Below are 21,510 nucleotides of genomic sequence, written 5' to 3'. Positions count from 1 at the left end.
AGTTATGGTTGCACCAGTCGTCTGCCTCCCACTAATGCCGGAGTACAATCACTATCGCGCTCACCTATCACCATTTTCAGCATGCTTTCAGTGAACTACTACATCCTCACTGCAGATAGAAAAATTTTGATGTTCCATGAATTTTTCTGCATTACTAGTTCATGATTAGACACACTGACCAGTAAGCTTTCCATTGCACAAAAAAATATAGGTACATGTACCATAAAAATTGGTTGTCAGTCCCTTTCCACATAATTTCTCACTGGCCCGCAGCAGTTTAAAACTCCTACTTTATGAAACATTAGTGCGTCCTAAATTGGAATATGAGTCTTCTATTTGAGATCCCCATGTTAATTCCTCTGTCCTTTCTATCGAAGCAATCCCAACTCCCACCGTACAATTTATTCTATCGAACTATTCACAAACAGCTAGCGTCACCCAAATGAAATCACTCAGTTTGCCTGACCTGTCACTTCGTCATAAAATTTCCCATCCGTCTTTTGCATAAGATTTATCATCTTAACCCTGTCCTACCTGTTCCTTCCATTACAACCCAAATATATATTTCCCATACGTACGATACGATTTACTGTGTTATTCAGTAACTGCTTGCATTTGTACATCGCGAGTGACCTACCGTATTTACACGATTGTAAGTCAACTCGAATGTAAGTCGACCCCCCCATATCGCGTAACCGAAAAAAAAAAAAAAGAGTGCATACCCGAGGGCGCATTCGATAACGAAAATTTATTAGTAGCTGACATGGTCACTGGACTACTCGTCTTCACTAGTGCTGCCATCGTCATCGTTGCTGCAGTCCCACAGCGCGTCGTGGTCCAGCGAAATTTCAAATTTGGCAAACATCTTGCAGAACAGCAGCCCATGCCAAATGCACCTAACCACACGCAGCCGTCAGGGAGGCTCTTTTGACAGGTCCGGTTGGCGTAATTTCGCAGTCTTCTGCCGCCAGCCACTCGTTGTACTCACGGCGGAGCAGAACCTTAAAATTAAGGCGAAGGTCCGGGCTTGTTTCATGACCACGTCGCACTTCACTGGCAGGGACCGATCACGCATTTCAGCGACGTACGCCGCGAGCTTAGCATACAGCTCCGGAAAGCATCCAGACTTCGGCACGTGGGAAATTTCTCACTTGCCGTCACAGGTGAAAATTTCGCTTCGCTGCAGTCGCCACTCTCGCACCACCCGTTTAGAAACATCGAAATTGCGGCCCGCTGCGCAGTGATTTGTTTCTTCGGCGTAAAGGATGGCAGCCCTCTTGAACGCTGCTGTGAACGAGTCCCGAACGATTCCCGGCCTGGAGCACTCATGACTACTGGGGAAGCATAGAAGTAGGACGTAGCCGGCAGTCAAGTGGAACGCGTCTAGCCTTTAAACAGAAAAGAGAAACCCGCAAGCGCTGTCTGCTCTTCCATGAACTACCGATGCTCCCCGCAAGCGCCGCCGTTCTGAGGGTGCCGCCGCAAATGGGAACAGCGGCGCTTCCATCAACTATCGACACCCCCTCACCCATCATTGTTGCATGCAGTGTAAGACTCTCAAAAATGTTGAAAAACCCTTCCGAAAAGCGAACAAACACTCGGGATAGCGAAAATATACGGGTAGGGCCATAGAGGAAACATAAAATTGTAACTACATTGTAGCTCCCGTTGGTATCGTTTTTTTTGGCGGCGCCATGTTTTGGTTTCGATTGTAAGTCGACCCCTCAACTTCAGACTTGCAAATTTAAAAAAAGGGGTCGACTTACAATCGTGTAAATACGGTATGTTATGTATCGCTGTATATTTACTTGGATGTTTTTCACTTTGTATCCACCCTGCTAAGGTCCTGGTACCAGGACCGCAGTATCAATAAATAAATAAAAAATATATATGAACCGGTACCTATTTCTGAACGCATGGACCACTGTTACAAAGTTGGCGTAATTTCCACTTTAACTCATTTGTTCCCGCCACAAGCTCCGACTGGAACATTTATGCTGCCATTGCTTCAATCGCAGGTGCAAATGCCTTCAAAACTGCCATCACGCAAATCATTGCATAATTGTACAGCTGAACCTCACAATAACGAAATCGACAGGGAATGTGAAAAAAATTCGCTTTCACAAGAATTTTGTTGCGAAATGCGACAGCATAGATAGGTCAAAAAGGTGAGGCGTGCAGACAGGACACAACAGTAGAAAAGTGGACAACACGAACGCTGACTATCAACTGAAGGGAGCACTGAGGCGAAAAAAAGAAAGGCACAAAACTCATCTGCACAAGCTCTGGAATGGTATCACTATGTGTCAGTCGGGTACACGTGCCGGTCTACATGAGAGATAACTGTTAAGACACTTAATCTCTTCCTTATGTAAAGTAATCAAGGCTGACTCATGCACGCACTTCCACCATTATAGACATGCCATGCCTCTACCATAAGATGCGTATCTTCATTCTTATGCCTATACAATATCGTGCATTCATCGAACTCTGGCGTGCAGTTACAACCTTGGCAAGGTAGGGAAAGATTAGAAGGCGATCCACCAGTTAACGACCTTTTATGTTCCATTAGCCTCTGATTGATACACCGTCCCGTTTGCCCTACGTAGAACTGGCCACAGCTAAAGAAAATTTTATAAACCACATCCATACGACAGTCAGTAAAACTGTTGTTCTCATTGCGCTTCACTGGACAAAATTCTGCTCTTTTCTTGCCTTTCACCTGCTCCTTTTTCCTCTGCACGACAGCACATATCTTACCTAGCTTATTGGGAGCAGTGAAAGCAACATTAACATCATATCTACATGCAACTTTTTAAGCCTGTGCGATACTGAACGAACATACGGAATAGCCACTACTCTTTTTTTGCTATTACGGCTTTCTGTAATGACATCCGTCCGCCTCGAAACCGACTTCTTGAGGCATTCAGCCACAGTGGCCACTGCGACGCTAAGATAACCTGCGTCTAGTAGGTGCCGGACCTGCGTATTAAAACTGGGGCTCATTTTGTGCATGCAGGATCTGGTGAGAGAAGACTTAAGGCACGACATGGCAATTCCATTTTTCACTACTTTTGAATGCTTGGATTGAAAGTTTAACAACGGCTTCGAAGATCTTGGGGAGTACTGACAACAAACGTGATTCTGTTCGAAGACCAAGGAAATGTCTAGAAACTGAATTAAGCGTCGCTGAGGAATTACTTGGTAAACTTTAATCCTCCTCCATAAAGTTCAAATTGCTCACTTACTGAGGTAGCAGCGGAATCGAATTCTTCCCTATTCCGGTCCGACCTATAGTCAAGTTTTTATGGTAAAAGGTCGTTAACCGGCGGATCGCCTTCTAATCTTTCCCTACATTGCCAAGGTTGTAACTACACGCCAGAGTTAGATGAATGCACGATATTGTACAGGCATAAGAATGAAGATACGCATCTTATGATAGAGGCATGGCATATCTATAATGGTGGAAGTGCGTGCATGAGTCAGCCTTCAATTACTTTACGTAAGGAAGAGATTAAGTGTTTTAACAGTTATCTCTCACGTAGACCGGCACGTGTACCCGACTGACATGTGATACCATTCCAGAGCTTGTGTAGATGAGTTTTGTTTCTTTTTTTCGCTTCAGTGCTCCCTTTACTTGATATTCGGCGTTCGTGTTGCCCACTTCTTTACTCGTGTCTTGTCTGCACGCCTCACCTTTTTTGCATATTGAATCCTTACCAACTAGCTCAGCTTTCTGTCGTTCTAGATAGGTAATGTGTTGCAGAACGAAACTTGACTGTCAAAATTCTGTTAGCCTACTTTGGCAAGCTTTCTCAAGGGCATAGAACCACATTGCTGCCAATGCAAAGTGCACCACATGTGTCGCAGTGGCAGCACTGCTATGGAGCAGGGGGGTATTCTGCAAGAGTCCACCTAGTGGACTGTCCATTTCGGCCGCTGCAGACTAGGATGCAGCTGCACGAGCGAGGAGATGAGTGGCCCTAGACAATTAGCAATGCCCGAAATGAACAGTCCACTAGGTGGACTCTTACAGAATACCTCCCCAGTATTCTCGGTCTATTATTTTCGGAGATACGATCACTTTTATGAGATTTTGCACAATGTGGCATCAGATGCAGAGCAACAGTGCTCCACGCATGCAGCAGCATTTCTCCGGGGCAAGCTGTTGCCCGTAGGCACCGACACGTCCGGTGTCGAGTGTGAAAGACATTGTATCTCGTATGCCCGAAGACAATCGACCGAGATTATGGCTCCTTCACGTAAATCTATGTCCGGCGCCAAATCCACACACACTGCCTGTCAGGTGGCACCAAAACCAGCGTTCTTGAAGCAAGGAATGCGTAATCCTGGACGATCGCTCAATTGGCACACCCTGTTGTGACCGCCACCTCAAGCGCCATAAACGATTCTACGTCGGAGGGACATAGATTTCCTTGTTTTTGCTGCTTTTTCTCATCGAGGCATGCATTGCACACTGCCCTAGGTGTGCAAAATCCTTCGGCACATGTCGGTAGCAACATGTGTGCCACTTCAAATTGGCGATCAACAAACAAGATGGTGGCCATGACGTGTTTCCGGTGCTTGGTTGTTCTTGTAATAAAAAATGGTGGCACCCACACGAGTGTAATGTAGTGGTACTTTATGCAATTTTAGTGCAAAGCAATCGCATTTGAGCACATTTTGGAGCCTGCTAGCATTGCGCGAGTAGGTAATATGCGGGGTTACATTCCAGTAAATTTAGCTGATGTGGGATAATAGTACAGCAACATTTCGCTGTCGAGAAGTACAAAATGCATTGAATCCTATGGGCATTCGCCAGGGATACAAAAATATTTTTTTGTCATAGGATTTTGTTATTGCAGGTTACGACTGTATTATCCTGTTCTACTTTTTGTATGTTTTACCCACTCCTCCATTACCTTGACCTTGAGATTAAACAAATAAACTGGTTGTTTCGTCTCTTTGATAAATATAACGTGCACTGACACTGCCATAGTACACCAAAGCTTCAACAACTTAATAATGATAAAAGAAAGTTCACTGATGATCATTATACTCCCTAATGCAAAATTTGAGCGCAGCTCTATATGTGCTTTCATTCCGCGATATATTGAGGCACCGCACCGACTAGCAGAGCCGTGACGTGCGGAGCTATATATAGACTGGCCACACACAATTGCCACTTCCCGGCAACTGCAGCTTATACAACCGTAATCTTTACTGGGAAATGCTTGCAGCGAATGAGAGGCGTGAAGGCGAACTTTGTGGTCCTTTCTTTCCCCCACACAGCCAGTGCCACGGATGTGTGGACATGAGCGCCATCTGGTGGTACTTCAAGGTGGCTCCTCCGCTTTACTCCTCACGCTCTCTTCGCTATCGCTGTCTTTCATCCGCTGCTGTGCTCCGTGTTCACTCTTTCACCCTTTACTGTGCTTGTTTGCTTGGTTAAGGTGAGGCATGCCGACGGTCAATGCAGGAATGGGTGCCCAAGAGCTGTGTTCTAATACATGTTTGCATCGAGAAGCTGACAAGGATCGTCTCTCGGATTCCTGGCACCGTTATAAGGTCTGTGATAAATACAAATCATTGCTATAATCATCTAAATGTCACGTCTTTGCTCATGACTTCTCTTCTACGCACGTTAACAAACTTCAACGATTCTGGTGCGTAATAAAGTCTTGTAATTAATGAACACGGTGAAATAGTTCACAACTCGGAATGTGCTGAGCTGTTGAATAATGCACTTTCATCTGTATTTACACATGAACATACCACATCACTGTCTCTGCATTATCTATTTAACACATCGATGGCAGACATAATTGTTAGTGAGACAGGAATTCCTTCAGTACTAAATAAGCTGAAAGCTTACTCAGCATCTGATCATACAGGAATTAATAATAAGGTGTAAAAGATCTTCCCCGAGGCTTATCACCTATACTGTGTGCCCACTTTTCTCAGTCTCTATCAACTATCTCTATTCCACAAGACTGGAAGGTGGCAAAAGTCATTCCAATCTTTAAGTCTGGTGACCACACACAACCATTAAACTATTGCTCCGTCTCACTGACTAATACTATTTGCAAACTATTTGAACACATCTTGATTTCGAATTACTTGGAAGACCAAAAAATTATTTCTGGATGCCAGCATGACTTTTATAGGGGCTTTTCATGTGAAACAGTTAGATGGTTTTTTAGAAGACTTGCACTCATCTATAGACCATGAATTCCAAGTTGATGCTGTCTTTCTGAATTTTTCAAAGGCTTTTGATCCTGTTGCTTATCATGAACTACTATAGAGCTTAACATGAACAGCCCCTCTTCTTGGCAAACACTCGCATGAGGCTGACGTAACACTCGGCAACTGCCACTGTCCGGCCTGAATCGCCCGTACTTTTGCTTCCCGTGTCGACCTCATCACTGTCATTAGGAGACACTTCAGCCATAACAGAGGCAATAACGAAAAATCGAACCTTGTAGCTGACATTTTTGCGGTCGCAGCAGCACTGCTGAACACCTTCGTCTTCCAAGTGCCACACACCATAGTCAATGGTAGATCCCTCTCACGTGCCAGCATCGACTTCTTCATGCCACGTTCGATATTGACACGTATACTTATCTTTATCGGGCAACCACGTTTCACAGCCTAACAAAAGTAATCGCACAGCGTGGGACGCGCCTGTATGTACCGAAGTTTCTGGAACGTTATTGATTCTTCTATCTGCTGTCTGTTGTCGCTGAACGTTATGTTATCTGATTGCATCACTTGACGCGAATGGTGTAGAACTTTGTGGAAGGCATGCGGGTCCGAACGATTAGTCTGGAACATTCGATGACTGCTCTATAAAAGCCGACGCGCTTGACCCACTGATCAGATTTTCGACGATCGCCGAGCGTGTTCGCTGCCATCGTTGCGCTTTAAGTGTAGCCTGTTTTGCGGGCACAGGTTCGCCCAATAAAAGCTAGTTTTGTCTTTCACAGTACTGCTACTGTGTTCTTTAACGTCACTACCACGTGACATCTGGTGGAGGTGCTAATGCGTTCATGTACCGAACGCCCCCGCAAAGTCGCGATCCAAGCCCAAAGCCCGAGGACAAAACTAACATCGCCGAAGACCAGCGTGCTAGCCGCAGACTGCAAAGACTGCCCCCAGAGCACGGACTTCTGCCTGAAACGACAAAGAAGATAGTGATCAAGACAACCCAAATGGCTGCCCCAGTGTCCCCCGTTATCCTACAGCAACCTCGGGACCCACCAACTTTCCATGGAGCAGCAACTGAGGACCCGGAATACTGGCTGGAGACGTACGAGCGAATCGCGACTTTCAACAACTGGGACTCCGACGACAAGTTGCGGCACGTATACTTCGCCCTAGAAGACGCCGCCAGAACGTGGTTCGAGAACAGGGAGTCGACATTGACAACATGGGACCTGTTCCGTACCGGCTTCATGCGCACCTTTACAAGCGTCGTGCGCAAGGAAAGGGCCGAAGCCATGCTGGACGCCCGAGTGCAACTACCGAACGAGAACGTTGCCATCTTCACGGAGGAAATGAAGCGTCTCTTCCGCCACGCCGACCCGGATATGCCCGAGGAGAAGAAAGTCCGCCTTCTCATGCGTGGTGTGAAGGAAGAACTTTTCAGCGCAATGGTACGAATCCCACCGAAGACCGTAGAAGAGTTCCTTCGCGAGGCAACCAGCATCGAGAAGACACTCGAGATGCGAAACCGGCAATTCGACCGCCGCACGAACGCGACAAACTACGCCGGACTTCAGTCAATGGCCACCGACGACCTGCGCGAGACTATCCGAGCTGTCGTGCGGGAGGAGCTACAAAAGCTGTTCCCATCATCACAGCCTCAGGTGGCTTCGATTGCCGATGTCGTGCGTAGGGAACTCCAACAACAACTTAAAGTAGCCCCTGAATCGCCGCAGCCCGAGCCGCAAGCAATGACCTACGCCGCCGTCGCACGCCGTCAAGGACCCCCTCCGCGACCGCGCCAGGGCCCTGTCACGCCGCAGTTTCGTCGTCCGCCGCCGCCGCCGCCGCCAGCACGACCACCCATCGCCCAGCGCACCTACCCGAGGAAGACAGACGTTTGGCGCGCTCCTGACCACCGCCCGCTATGCTACCACTGCGGGGAAGCCGGCCATGTGTACCGCCGATGCCCATACCGGGAGATGGGACTGCGAGGTTTCGCCGTTAACGCGCCGCGGCCACAGATTGGCGAACGACCTCGCGATATCGCCGACTACCTCGCCGCCACTCAGTGGAGCCATCGACGAGCTTCCCGTTCGCCGTCACCAGGCCGCTACCTGTCGCCGCAGCGCCGACCATACACTGGCCCAGCCCGCGGCCGGTCCGTCAGCCCATATCCGGAAAACTAAAAGCAGCAACCGATGGAGGTGCGGTTGCTGTTCGTCGAACTGACGAAGATCCTCCGCCGCCGACGAAGACGACGAAGCAACCATCTCGACGACCTAATGACGACACGCCGCCGTCCCGACGAAGTCAGGAAGCCAAAACTACACCGACGAAAGACGACTTGATGACGCGACGTTCAAGCTTCAGTTTAACACGACGCAGCCGTGATCCGACGCCAAGACCCAACTGCAACGCCAGACAAAGAACCACCGACCTCGACGTGCTTCTCGACGGACACGCGGTTACCGCCTTAGTGGACACAGGGGCTGATCACTCCGTCATGAGTGGACACATCACCGCCCAGCTGAAGAAGGTTAAGACTGCATGGGAAGGCCCTCAAATTCGCACCGCAGGAGACACCTCATCACGCCGACTGGAATCTGCACGGCAAGAATAACCATTCATGACCGAACTTACCCTGCCACTTTCGTTATCCTCCAACAGTGTTCACGAGACGTCATTCTCGGTATAGACTTCCTGAAACAACACGGCGCAATCATCGACCTGAAGTCACAGTCAATAACGCTGTCGGAAGATAAAGCGATACCGCCGGAGAGCCCTCGTAGTCACCATGCCTTGAGTGTGCTCGAAGATCAAGTGAGCATCCCGCCTCACTCCAGCATTGTTATTTTGGTCGGCACCGAAACACCCGCTGACGTAGAAGGCGTCATCGAAGGCGACCAACGTCTTCTGCTCGACCGTGAAATTTGCGTCGCAAGAGGGATCGCTCGACTGCACGGAGGAAACACGAAAGTGTTGCTGACAAACTTCAGCAAGGAGTTCAAGCACATCAACAAGGGCACGACCATCGCATACATTGAGGAAATTGTGGAAACCAGCGATGCCTTTGTCCTCTCGGATTCTGTCGCATCTACCCCGACGACTGTAGTTCCCGAGCCAGACTTCGACATAAGTCCAAGTCTCCCCGTGATTAAGCAGCAACAGCTCAGAAGTCTGCTTCGACGATACAAAAGCTGCTTTTCGACGTCATCGAGGATTCGACAAACACCAGTCGCAAAGCATCGCATAATAACCGAAGAATGCGCTCGACCACTACGCCAGAGCCCTTACCGAGTTTCGACGCGGGAACGTGAAGCTATAAGAGAACAAGTCGACGAAATGCTGCGTGACGACATTATTCAGCCGTCGAAAAGCCCGTGGGCATCCCCTGTTGTCCTGGTAAAGAAAAAGGACGGAAGCCTACGTTTCTGTGTCGATTATCGTCGACTGAACAAGATCACGAAGAAGGATGTATGCCCCCTCCCACGGATAGACGACGCATTGGATCGGCTCTGCAACGCTAAATACTTCTCGTCGATGGACCTCAAGTCTGGCTATTGGCAAATAGAAGTCGACGAAAGAGATCGCGAAAAGACCGCCTTCATCACCCCAGACGGCCTCTACGAGTTCAAGGTTATGCCATTTGGACTGTGCTCGGCACCTGCAACGTTCCAGCGCGTCATGGACACGGTTTTAGCAGGATTGAAGTGGCAGACCTGTCTCGTTTACTTGGATGACGTCGTTGTCTTCGCCGAAAATTTGAACGATCACCTTAGGCGGTTTGCAACAGTACTCGAGGCCATCAAGTCATCAGGGCTCACTCTGAAGCCAGAAAAGTGCCGCTTCGCCTACGATGAGCTTCTGTTCCTAGGCCACGTCATCAGCAAGTCTGGAGTCCGCCCCGACCCGCAGAAGACAGCTGCCATCGCAAAGTTCCCGCAGCCCACCGACAAGAAGGCAGTGCGTAGATTTCTTGGCATGTGTGCTTACTACAGGCGATTTGTCAAGGACTTTTCACGCATCGCTGAGCCGCTGACACAGCTAACTAAATGTGACATTGAGTTCAAGTGGGAAACGCCGCAGGCCGACGCATTTGAAGAACTCAAACGACGCATGCAGACTCCGCCCGTACTTGCGCAGTTCGACGAGCATGCCGATACCGAAATTCACACTGACGCCAGTAGCCTAGGCCTCGGTGCCGTCCTAGTCCAGAGAAAAGATGGACATGAACACGTGATAGCTTACGCTAGCCGGTCGTTGTCAAAAGCGGAAGGCAATTATTCCACAACGGAAAAGGAATGCCTCGCCATCGTTTGGGCTACAGCGAAATTTCGCCCCTACCTATATGGCAGGCCATTCAGAGTGGTCAGCGACCATCACGCGTTGTGTTGGCTAGCTAACTTAAAGGACCCTTCAGGACGGCTGGCACGGTGGAGCCTCAGACTACAAGAATACGACATTACTGTAACATACAAGTCCGGACGAAAACAGATGCCGATTGCCTATCACGCGCCCCCATTGACCCGCCGCCGCAAGATAACGAGGATGACGACGCCTTCCTTGGAATAATAAGCACGGAAGACTTCGCTGATCAACAACGAGGGGACCCGGAGCTAAAAGCCCTTGTCGAGTATTTGGAAGGGCACACCGACGTTGTCCCTAAGGCATTTAAGCGTGGTCTATCTTCGTTCACGCTTCAAAACAACCTACTCGTGAAGAAAAACTTTTCACCAGTCCGCGCCAACTACCTTCTTGTTGTTCCGTCGGCGCTGCGTCCAGAAGTACTGCACGCCTTACACGACGATCCAACCGCTGGGCACCTCGGATTCTCCCGGACGCTGTCGAGAATACAGGAAAGGTATTACTGGCCGCGTCTGACCGCCGACGTCGCCCGTTACGTTAAGACATGCCGAGACTGTCAACGACGCAAGACACCACCGACAAGGCCAGCAGGGTTACTACAACCGATCGAACCTCCTCGTCGACCATTCGAGCAGATTGGGATGGATTTGTTGGGGCCCTTTCCGACGTCAACATCCGGGAATAAGTGGATCGTCGTGGCGACGGACTATCTCACCCGCTTCGCTGAAACAAAAGCTCTACCGAAAAGCAGCGCAGCCGAGGTGGCGAAATTTTTCGTCGAGAACATCCTGCTGCGACATGGCGCCCCAAAAGTCCTCATTACCGACAGAGGAACGGCTTTTACAGCAGAGCTCACCCAAGCCATTCTGCAATATAGCCAGACAAGCCACAGGAGGACAACTGCCTACCATCCGCAAACGAATGGTCTCACGGAGCGCCTGAATAAGACCCTCGCCGACATGCTAGCGATGTACGTCGACGTTGAGCACAAGACGTGGGACGCGGTCCTGCCGTATGTAACCTTCGCTTACAACACGGCGGTGCAAGAAACAACACAGATCACGCCGTTTAAGCTGGTTTACGGCAGGAACCCGACGACGATGCTCGACGCCATGCTTCCCCACGTCATTGACGAAGAGAATGTTGACGTCGCTAGCTATCTCCAGCGCGCCGAAGAAGCCCGACAGCTCGCCCGCCTGCGGATCAAGGACCAACAGAGGACCGACAGCCAATACTACAACCTCCGACGACGCTTCGTCGAGTACCAGCCCGGCGACCGTGTTTGGGTATGGACCCCGATACGCCGACGAGGACTCAGTGAGAAACTACTCCGACGCTATTTCGGACCCTACAAGGTCATCCGACGCATTGGCGCTCTGGACTATGAGGTCGTGCCAGACGGCATTTCGCATTCACAGCGGCGCCGCGCACGATCTGAAGTGGTCCACGTGGTGCGCCTTAAACCCTTTTACGGACGCTGACAAACTTCGCCATTTTTGTTCTTTTCTTTGCTACGAGTGCTTTTGTTCATTACCTTCGTTTCTTTGCAGCATCGGGTCGATGCTTTTTAAGAGGGGGGTATTGACACGTATACTTATCTTTATCGGGCAACCACGTTTCGCAGCCTAACAAAAGTAATCGCACAGCGTGGGACGCGCCTGTATGTACCGAAGTTTCTGGAACGTTATCGATGCTTCTATCTGCTGTCTGTTGTCGCTGAACGTTATGTTATCTGATTGCATCACTTGACGCGAATGGTGTAGAACTTTGTGGAAGGCATGCGGGTCCGAACGATTAGTCTGGAACATTCGATGACTGCTCTATAAAAGCCGACGCGCTTGACCCGCTGATCAGATTTTCGACGATCGCCGAGCGTGTTCGCTGCCATCGTTGCGCTTTAAGTGTAGCCTGTTTTGCGGGCACAGGTTCGCCCAATAAAAGCTAGTTTTGTCTTTCACAGTACTGCTACTGTGTTCTTTAACGTCACTACCACGTGACAATAGCATGAACGATGTCCAATTTTTCTTCTATGCTGAGCACCTGATTTTTGTCCTAGCTTGCGCGACGCCATAATGCGGGCCACTACCACGCCACTATGCTTTCCAACTCTGGTACGGTGCCGAAATGATGTTGATATTGATGTGGCTTCACCCTTCCAAGTGCTCTCTGCATTTGTACTTAGAGGCTGTTCCATCTCTGAGACTCAATGTTCTGCTGGGCTGATGTACTGCTGTTTCTTGCGACAAAAAATGAAAACACTACGGGTTAACCGATATGCATGCAATAATCTGGTACGGTGCAGATACAAAACGCATTATGTTCAATGGCCTGACTTTACTACTTTTGAAACAAAACTACTGTTTAAGCGGGTACGGTTTAACGAGGTTTTACTGTAGCCTGTCCTAAAATTGAGTACACCTCATCTATCTGAAGATGCTTCCCAATGTTATCTCAGTCAAGAAATTTAATCGCTACAAAACTGTATGGTTCGCTTCATTTATTCAGATTATTCACCATACACTAGGATTTCTGCATTAAAAGATCACCGAGCAGAATCGATCACCTTTCGCTGCTCCATAAGCTTTATCATCATCCGTACCTTAACTGGATCTTCAAACAACCCGCAACCTTGTTTTCCCGCACAGATAATTCTTTTAGAACAAAAGGTTTAACTTGCCGTTTCACAACTTTATGCCAATTTATAAATCTTCCTAACAATAACTGAATGGAATAACCTGCCATCACACATTGTTAATCAAAACAGATTTCCCATCTTTCCAGGAACTCCTACACCCAGAATTAGTTGAACTGCTCATTACGTACACCTTCGTGGCTTGTCCACATATTTAGTGGTGTATAAATTACCTGTTTACTGTTATGTTGAAACAACTGTCTAAATTTCAAGACCGCATTTTCTACCACTTTTTCAGTACTTTCTTTTTTTGTGCCATTATTATCTATTTAATATTTCTGATGAGCAGCATATTGCTATTTTCAATTTCGTACTTGGTTTGCTTTTGTATGTTGCAGTCCTGCCCATCTGTACCCTTTTCACCCTCATTGTTTATCTGTTTAATTTGGGGATTTCATTCTATCATCCAATTTTGCATAATATAGTTCATCGTCCAATTTTGCATAACACAGTTCACTTCATCTTTGTGTCTCCCCCCATCCCCATATGCAACACCCTTCTGAGGGGCAAGCACATGTGCACGCAGCAGCATGTGTTGTCAAAACTTTGGCCACATTCATGAACGATGACTTTTGCAAAATTGAAGGCATCTTCTGAAATGACAATTCTAGAATACGGCACACCTATTTTGGCCACTAATGGAATAAAGTCCCTTTTGTTTGGGCAAATCCAGTATTTTGTACTCCCAATTGTTCGGACATTTTGGAGGTCCCCATCAAGTCCGAATCATCAGTTGGTGAACATCTTAATTTTATTAAATGTTTACAAAAGTGCACTTCAAGAGTGACATCTTACTCAAGGTATACCGGAAACAGTAAACCATCGTTTAGCAAGCTGAAAGTTTGGCCTTTTGACATTTTGTCCACCCTGCATTTTTGAATTGCTCAGACTGTGGTTATCTGGCGGCGACATAATACATCAAACCGCAATGCTCGAAATTTTGCTTTTCGAAACTTCAAACTTCCCCTTAACAAAAAATTTTGCTGTCAGGGATTGCTGCAGTTCGTGGGACTAGAGGAGTTACACACTCTTATTTGAATGAATGCATCTACTCATCTACTAACTCCAGTACTACATTGTGAAACATTAGTGCTAACTAGGTTATTGTAGCATTAATTTGTATAGAATTTGTATGTAGTGATGTAAGCATTTCTTCTTTTATGACTTGTTTTCATATTGTGTGGTGATAATTGCCCAATGCGCCTTTTCAATTGCACGCAGAACTGGCCTGTGGCTATACTTTCAAACGTCCTCATAAAAACCATGTAAATATTTATATAAAATTCAACAAAAAGGGACGTGGCTACCACACAATAGAATTTTAGAATGTGAAGGAAAAATATATTTAAGTACAGAACATCCGCAGAACTTTTTGCTGGGCTAGTTGGTGCATGTTACTGAAGTACTAAAGCGCCAAACAGACGACACAAGAAGAGACACGGACGAGCGCTCATCCGTGTCTCTTCTTGTGTCGTCTGTTTGGCGCTTTAGTACTTCAGTACAGAACACCTGCTCAAGAAATAAAAAGATATGCTCGGCATATATTATCATAAAACTTCCAGCATGGCAAATAAACATGCATACAAATCCAAAGCAATACCACAGCTTAGGGAAAACATTTAGAAGTTGTGGCAAGCCCTGCTACCTGGTTCTTTGCAAAAGAACAAGTTAGTCCTTGCAATGATGGTGCAACATGAAAGGGTCAAAGTCATTGCTGATGGGAGCCGCCATACATACCCTGTCCTTATGAACAACATATCCAAGGACAAGCATGGGCAAGATGGATGCAGCAAACCAGTGCAGGCCTCCCTTGGGGGTCGGACGAAAATGCTCGTATATCATGCTGTTGGAACGAGCCGCTTGATATCGCATCATCTGGGAGTCAAACTGGTCACAAAGGAAGGAAGAGAATGACAGCAATGAGTACAGGGCAAGGTCAAGAACCATGACATCACACGAGTGAGCCAACACTACAAATGGGCCTCTCAATCAAACATCCTCTCCAGGGATGCAAGAGATTAGGGCGAGAAGCAGCTGGGCCATCTCTGAACTTTTCTCACACTCCTAAGATAATCAGTCTAGAAATGTGCAAAAGCTGTAATAATTACAAGTGCTATGAGTTGGTCTCACTGAAGTGACAGGACAGGGCCATGCGATTTAAAAAATACTATGCTGCATTTGATACGAGCATGACAATTGAGAATGCACCTCTGCTTGACACTTGTAACAGTTTGCTGGTGCCATATGAGAGGGACGAGTGGGAAGAGGAGCCAAGGCAGAACAACTGACTGCCATTAATTGTAACAGATGTCAATGAGGGCAGCTACGTGGCACGGTATGAGTTCATCCCAGCCAAGAAATTCCCGAGCTGCTGTTACCTTTGGCGCTCGATAAGATCCTCAAGGCAATGACTGAAAGATAAGATGATAGGATGAGGCTGGAACTAACCACGGGGAAATTACAAATATATGGCCTCCAGCAGTCCTCCGGCATATCCGCAAAAACCATCGCAGCCCAAATGCTTCTACCCAGCTAAAAAAAGATCGCCATAAAGTCTACCATCCATAACTCAAGGACACTGCGATCATACGAGTAACTAATGATACAAAAAGGCTCCATGGCCCAAAATGCTGCAACTTTCAAACACTGGTGTGCAGCTGCACTGAGTCTAGGAAAGTGAACAGTGCGTTCTTCCTGGTGATACATTCACCGCGTATACCTTTCTGCGTAACAAAGGGACGCAACAAATTTGTACAAGCACACTTTATGCAGTATATGCTGGATCTTTTCGTTGGCCAAAAAAAAATTATGGGGTTCTACATGCCAAAACCACTTTCTGATTATGAGGCACGCCGCAGTGGAAGACTCCGGAAATTTTGACCACCTGGGCTTCTTTAACGTGCACCTAAATCTAAGCAAACAGGTGTTTTCACATTTCACCCTCATCGAAATGCGGCCGCCGGGGCCGGGATTAGATCCCGCGACCTCATGTTTTCGTTGGCTAGTGTGCCTACATAAGCTGGCCAGCATCCAACTGTTGATGCCTTAAAAATACTTTCAATCTCGCGAGTGAAAATCGGTGTGTAGTGATAAAGTGGTTTCTGGCCCACATGGGCAGTGATGTGTCGGATCGCGGAAACGCAAACCACAACGAGATGGCGAACGCGGCGGCGCGAGGACTAACCAACTGTGCCGCTGCTACTACGGTCGACCCATCGTGGTGGTGGGAAACCAAAGACAAAATGACTTCCTACAACGAGATTGTGAAGTGGTACAGACTAGAGCGAAGGACTATGCCGCCACCTCATCCGGGCTTGACCCGTAAGGAAGGGGTTCTATATCGAAAACTTCAAATGAGGTCGTTATTCACCCCGGTGCTGATGAGGCACGTGTGTCCAAGTGTTTATATAAGTGACCTGTGTTGTGTGTGCCAAAAGGAAAGAGCCACTGCAGCTCACATCCTTTGGGACTGTGCTGAAAATCCGCCCGAAGCTGCAACGATGGCAACGATCCCACCACGGCTCGAGGCCGCAAAAAGGTGCTATGATCAGGATGTCCAAGCCCAGGCCATCCAGCAGATCTCGGCGGCCCTCGAAAGGCAACGACCGAGCCAAACCGGAGGGAGGCTACCACCCCAAAAGAGGGGCAGGTGCGGTCGACCAAAGGAAGTAGTGCGACCGCGGCCGAAGTAGAGGCGCCACATGCCGCGAAGACGTCATGGCCGCGTAACGGTGACGCCTCCCTAACAAGGGAAGGCTAACCGTTCTGCAGGCATCCATAACAATGTTTCTTCACTCACTCACTCACCCCGAGGCCAGGGTTCGGACAATATTTGACTCAAAATTCAAGGAGTGGGAAAACATGCACTGAAAAATAGTGAAATCTCCTTCTTAGTTGGAGCTAAGTTGCTGCTGAGTTGGACACACACTTTTATAAGTTGGCTTTCCCATTGTAATAATGTGAATCACCTATTGCAGGATCGCTTCAGCTAAGGATACAGGTTGTGTTAAAGCCAAATAGCTGAAACTTGCTTTCCGTCAGTCATTTCGAGAACCTGGGGCTTGAAAATGGAGCCATGATGGCTATGGTGTCAACCAACCAGCAAAACAACAAAATAGTGGCACTGCTTGGTCACTTAATCAGGCTTGGTCACTTAATCAGGCTTTGTCTAGCTCTACAATAGCAACGGTGATTTAAACGATCCTGTTGTTGGTAGCTGTGGACATGTCACATTGCAATCATTTACTGACACTCCCAAAGGAAGATTGAATTGAGAAAGGAAGACTGAGATTGAGTCCATGGCATAGTTGCTATGCAGAGTTTGTTACTTTGAATGTTCAAAGGTTGCCCTCAACCTCAGTTTATTTTCAAGGAGTTCAACAGGGGGGGTATTCTGTAAGAGTCCACCTAGTGGACTGTCGATTTTGGCTGCTGCTGATTGGCTAGGGCCGCTTGTCTCCTCTCTCGTACAGCTGCATCCAATCAGCAGCGGCCAAAATGGACAGTCTACTAGGTGGACTCTTACAGAATACCCCCCTGGAGCCCTTGAACACTTTTCAAGCCACCATCTTTATGTTGCAAGTTGCGCAGACTGACTGTTGAAAATGTTTTTAGCATAGGTCAAGGCGTCAATATCGAAATATTAAATATTTTGATTGTGCAAACAAATCACTACATTGCTGCCAACCACGTTGTCACCCAGAGGCGCACACCAGAAGAATGATTGACATTGCCACTTGCTTCTCCATGATTGGTTAAAAACAAAGCTGAAGATAACCACTGCATGCAGTAAAAACATGATAAATTAATATTTTATTTTTGTTTGCTCTACCTTTTCTATTAAAGCAAACAGACACAGACATAAAAAATAAAAGAAAAAGATCACTACGATGACAAAGTATGTAAGGCACTGGCTGTTCTTTCATTTCAGCTATGGTGGCATAGGTACCTCTGGCCCCTGAGCACAAAAGCATGTGCTAGAATGCGCAAAGGTGCTTTTTTACCATGGTTACAGTGTTGTCAGCACACCCGAGTAACCAGAGTCCATGAACATAGAACATGGAGGCAATCATGGAATGCGACCTTCCGCTACATAGGCGTTTTGGGCTCTTACCATGGGCAGTGAAAGGTTGCGTCAGTGGGTGAGAGAAATGGGGAAAGAGGACTGCAGAAAATTCGAGTTGAGGGCATGCATTTTTTTTCTTGAATTTTGAAATTAAATTGCTTGGCTGAATAACTTTGGACTGCATACCCGTATCGCTACAGTTCTTGTTGCATTTATCTCTGCAGGCACACCTACAAAACCTAAGACCAATAAACAGTGGCTTGAGAAGGGCCACCCTTTAATTTATTTTTCAAAGTTTAAGGGTTTTCAAGGATTTCATGGAGGTGTACAAACCCTGCCTGAGGCACATTCAGAAGCTGCGTCTGTCAAGAATCCTGTTGTTGTGACAAGTGGCAGGATCGTGTACAGCAAAAGCAACCCAGACCCGACGTTTCAAAGTTTCAGCCTTCATTGTTAACGTTGTTGCTATAAGTTGAACACACATGCAATAGAGATTTCTACAAACGATGCTGGTGAACTTTGCCAGACCAGCATGAGCACTGTGTCGATGGATGAAATGGAGCACAAAGCCAGGAGACCTGTATGGTGATGTGGCAAAATGTAACTGAACAGGAGCATTATTTTCTGCTAACAAAGGCCTGACACATCTCACAAATGACATGTAGACTCAACATAAACACAACTATCATGCGGGCTGCTGTCCCAAGAAGGGTTTATCATCTGCAGCATGTGGAAAATAGCACAGAGATTTTGAAGTTTCTGTCACAAGATAAACATTTAAAATACATTCTGGGGTTTTCGCTACTAAAATCATGAATGATTATGGGTCATGACATAATGGGGAACTCCAAAATTATTTTGGCCACCTTAAATTCTTCAACGGACACCCAATGCATGGTACACAGACATTGTTGCATTTCACCTCCATTGGAATGAACCCATGAGCTCGTGCTTAGCAGCGCAACACTATAACCACTAAGTATACCTGCCACCAAAGCGAGATCAAAAATCGGGAAACTTTTTATTCACGCCAGCGGGGGAGGGTTGCATTCACTGTTGTTTCAACTTCTTTTGGGACTGGGGGGGGGGGGGGGGGGGGACTTTCAGCCAATGTTTTGCAGGGACCTTGCAGTAGCCGGCTTTGCTCATTTCATAAATGTGTCTACGTAGCTTTGCTCAAAACATGGTCCAGAGTGACGGCCCTTCACTAGCAGCAAGTGTTGGAAGGTTGTGTTGCACATAAAATTGATGGGGGGAATTCAGTCCTAGTTTTTCACGCCATGCTAAAATCCTCTCACACTCTGCATTGCTATGCGGTATCACGAGTATATCGAGCATCACCTTAGCAACTCGGTGAAACATGTTTTCCATCAGTGTTTATCATTTTTCCAACCATAGACCCCTGCTCGTCCCACCTTTCTTCATTAAGAATGTGCTCTTGAAGATTGTACGCCTGTAGTGTGGAAAACTCAGCTTCGAGAGCATCTAAAGCATCTTCAGCAGATTCATTGGAACCTCGGGGCAGCAGCTGAGGGAAACTCTGAATAATAAAACGAAGACTCGAGAGCGATGCCTGTGAAATAAATTTCAGGTTGGCCACCTCAGCATTCTTCAGAGTTGCGCCGACATCCATAATGCTTCGCCTCGTCGCATTTCGGAAACATTTTCCGTAGAAGAGGCCCAATGTGGTCGCTGACACTAAGGGGTAGGTTGTGTTCGACAAGGAATCACATAAACAGGCACTCCACATGTATGACACTGTCGTCGCAGTTGTTCCGGAGAAAGCCCACTATGTTGTCTTGCTGCTCAGCAATGCGCCATGGAAACGTGCAGTTTCAAGTTGCCTTTGCCACCGTGTGCCGACATCGCATCCACACGTGCATAATGTACGTGTGGATGCATAAGGTTCTCCTTTTCTTGATGTCAAAAAGCACGAAAATTCAGAAGAATAAGATAGCAAAAATTTCTGCAAATACCTTTTCTTGGGCTTTGATAGCACATGGCATCGAGCACACGAGGATTGTAACTTTACACGGTGAACCGCATACACACGGCCTAGCCAACACTAATCATACACACAAGCAACAGCAACAAGATGCACCATGGAGGAAAGCCTGCAAGAAATGCAAGAGCTACATTGGCTCTGGCTTTGGTCCGCTTACTAGGCTCTTAGTTGGCTGCTTAGTCGATGATACCGATGGTGCTAGTGCGGCCGTTGCTGGTGATGCCGACGATTACGATGTGGCTTTAGATTTCGCAGTACCGGTTTCGCAAAAACCATTTTTGTGCAAACAGAGACCACTTTTCAGGAGATATAAGACTGTGATCGTACAATCAGAAAGTTCAGTCAAAAATCGGGAATCTCCCGGGCGAATCGGGAGGGTTGGCAGGTATGACTAAGCCACCATGGCAGGTCGCTAGTACATTATGTTCACGTGAGATAACCCCTCAGTGCACTACTGCTAGCCTTTGTGGCCCCCCTTCCCTTACTCGCACAGCCTCACAGGTCTACCACAAAGGCCAACTTTTTGAAAGAAACTGCGTTTAATCCCTCTCCTCCCATGTGCACACAAGTGCACATGTACGGCTGCAGCAGCTGATCTATCTTCTCAGGCAGAAGTCCAGGTACAGAAAGTATGTTGCATACACAAACCATTAAAAAGAAGCTCAGCGGAACAGCGTGCTTCCGAGTATTCCCAATGACCCAGCATGGGAAGCTAATCTGATAATTGCTGGCCCAAGTGAATCACATTCTACAATGTACAGATAGGAAAGGGTGCAGACCAAATACTAATACATTTACACGGAGCATGGCCTTTGATGATCACAGCAGAGCTGCCAACATGGAAAGTCAGAATTTTCCTACCGGACACCTGAAATTTCCCTTTATTTACAAAAATTTACTTCAATTACCACAAAAATTATGTAACACTAAATATTTTTTGTCTTCTTCGTCAGTATTATATAGCATTTAAACCTAGCGTAAATTTCACAAGAATTAGTTCTACGGGCTAAAACGTGGCAAAAGCTAACCTGGTGAGGTGAAATGTAACCGAGAGATCCAAACTCTCACAAGCCAAGAGTCAAGTGTTTGTTTTGCACGTGGTGCACCGCGCTGTCAGTGCTATAAGTGGGAGGCGCATCGCTACATTGATTTTGCAATTTTTGCCATAAAGAATGT

The 21,510-nt window shown here is 47.2% G+C and overlaps 1 protein-coding gene across 1 annotated transcript in view; it reads right to left on the bottom strand.

The window, feature by feature from the left end:
• The window catches only part of ND-B15 (NADH dehydrogenase (ubiquinone) B15 subunit), a 47,785-nt gene that overhangs the window by 4,583 nt on the left and 21,692 nt on the right, over positions 1 to 21,510 (bottom strand). Inside the window, exon 2 of the mRNA XM_070538210.1 lies at positions 15,002 to 15,151. Within this exon, the coding sequence (XP_070394311.1) occupies positions 15,002 to 15,151 (150 nt within the window). The remainder of the gene's footprint in view (positions 1 to 15,001; positions 15,152 to 21,510) is intronic.

The sequence above is a fragment of the Dermacentor albipictus genome, chromosome 5 (assembly GCF_038994185.2).
Source record: "Dermacentor albipictus isolate Rhodes 1998 colony chromosome 5, USDA_Dalb.pri_finalv2, whole genome shotgun sequence".
NCBI lineage: Eukaryota > Metazoa > Arthropoda > Arachnida > Ixodida > Ixodidae > Dermacentor > Dermacentor albipictus.
This window is presented reverse-complemented; position numbering and strand designations above follow the sequence as displayed.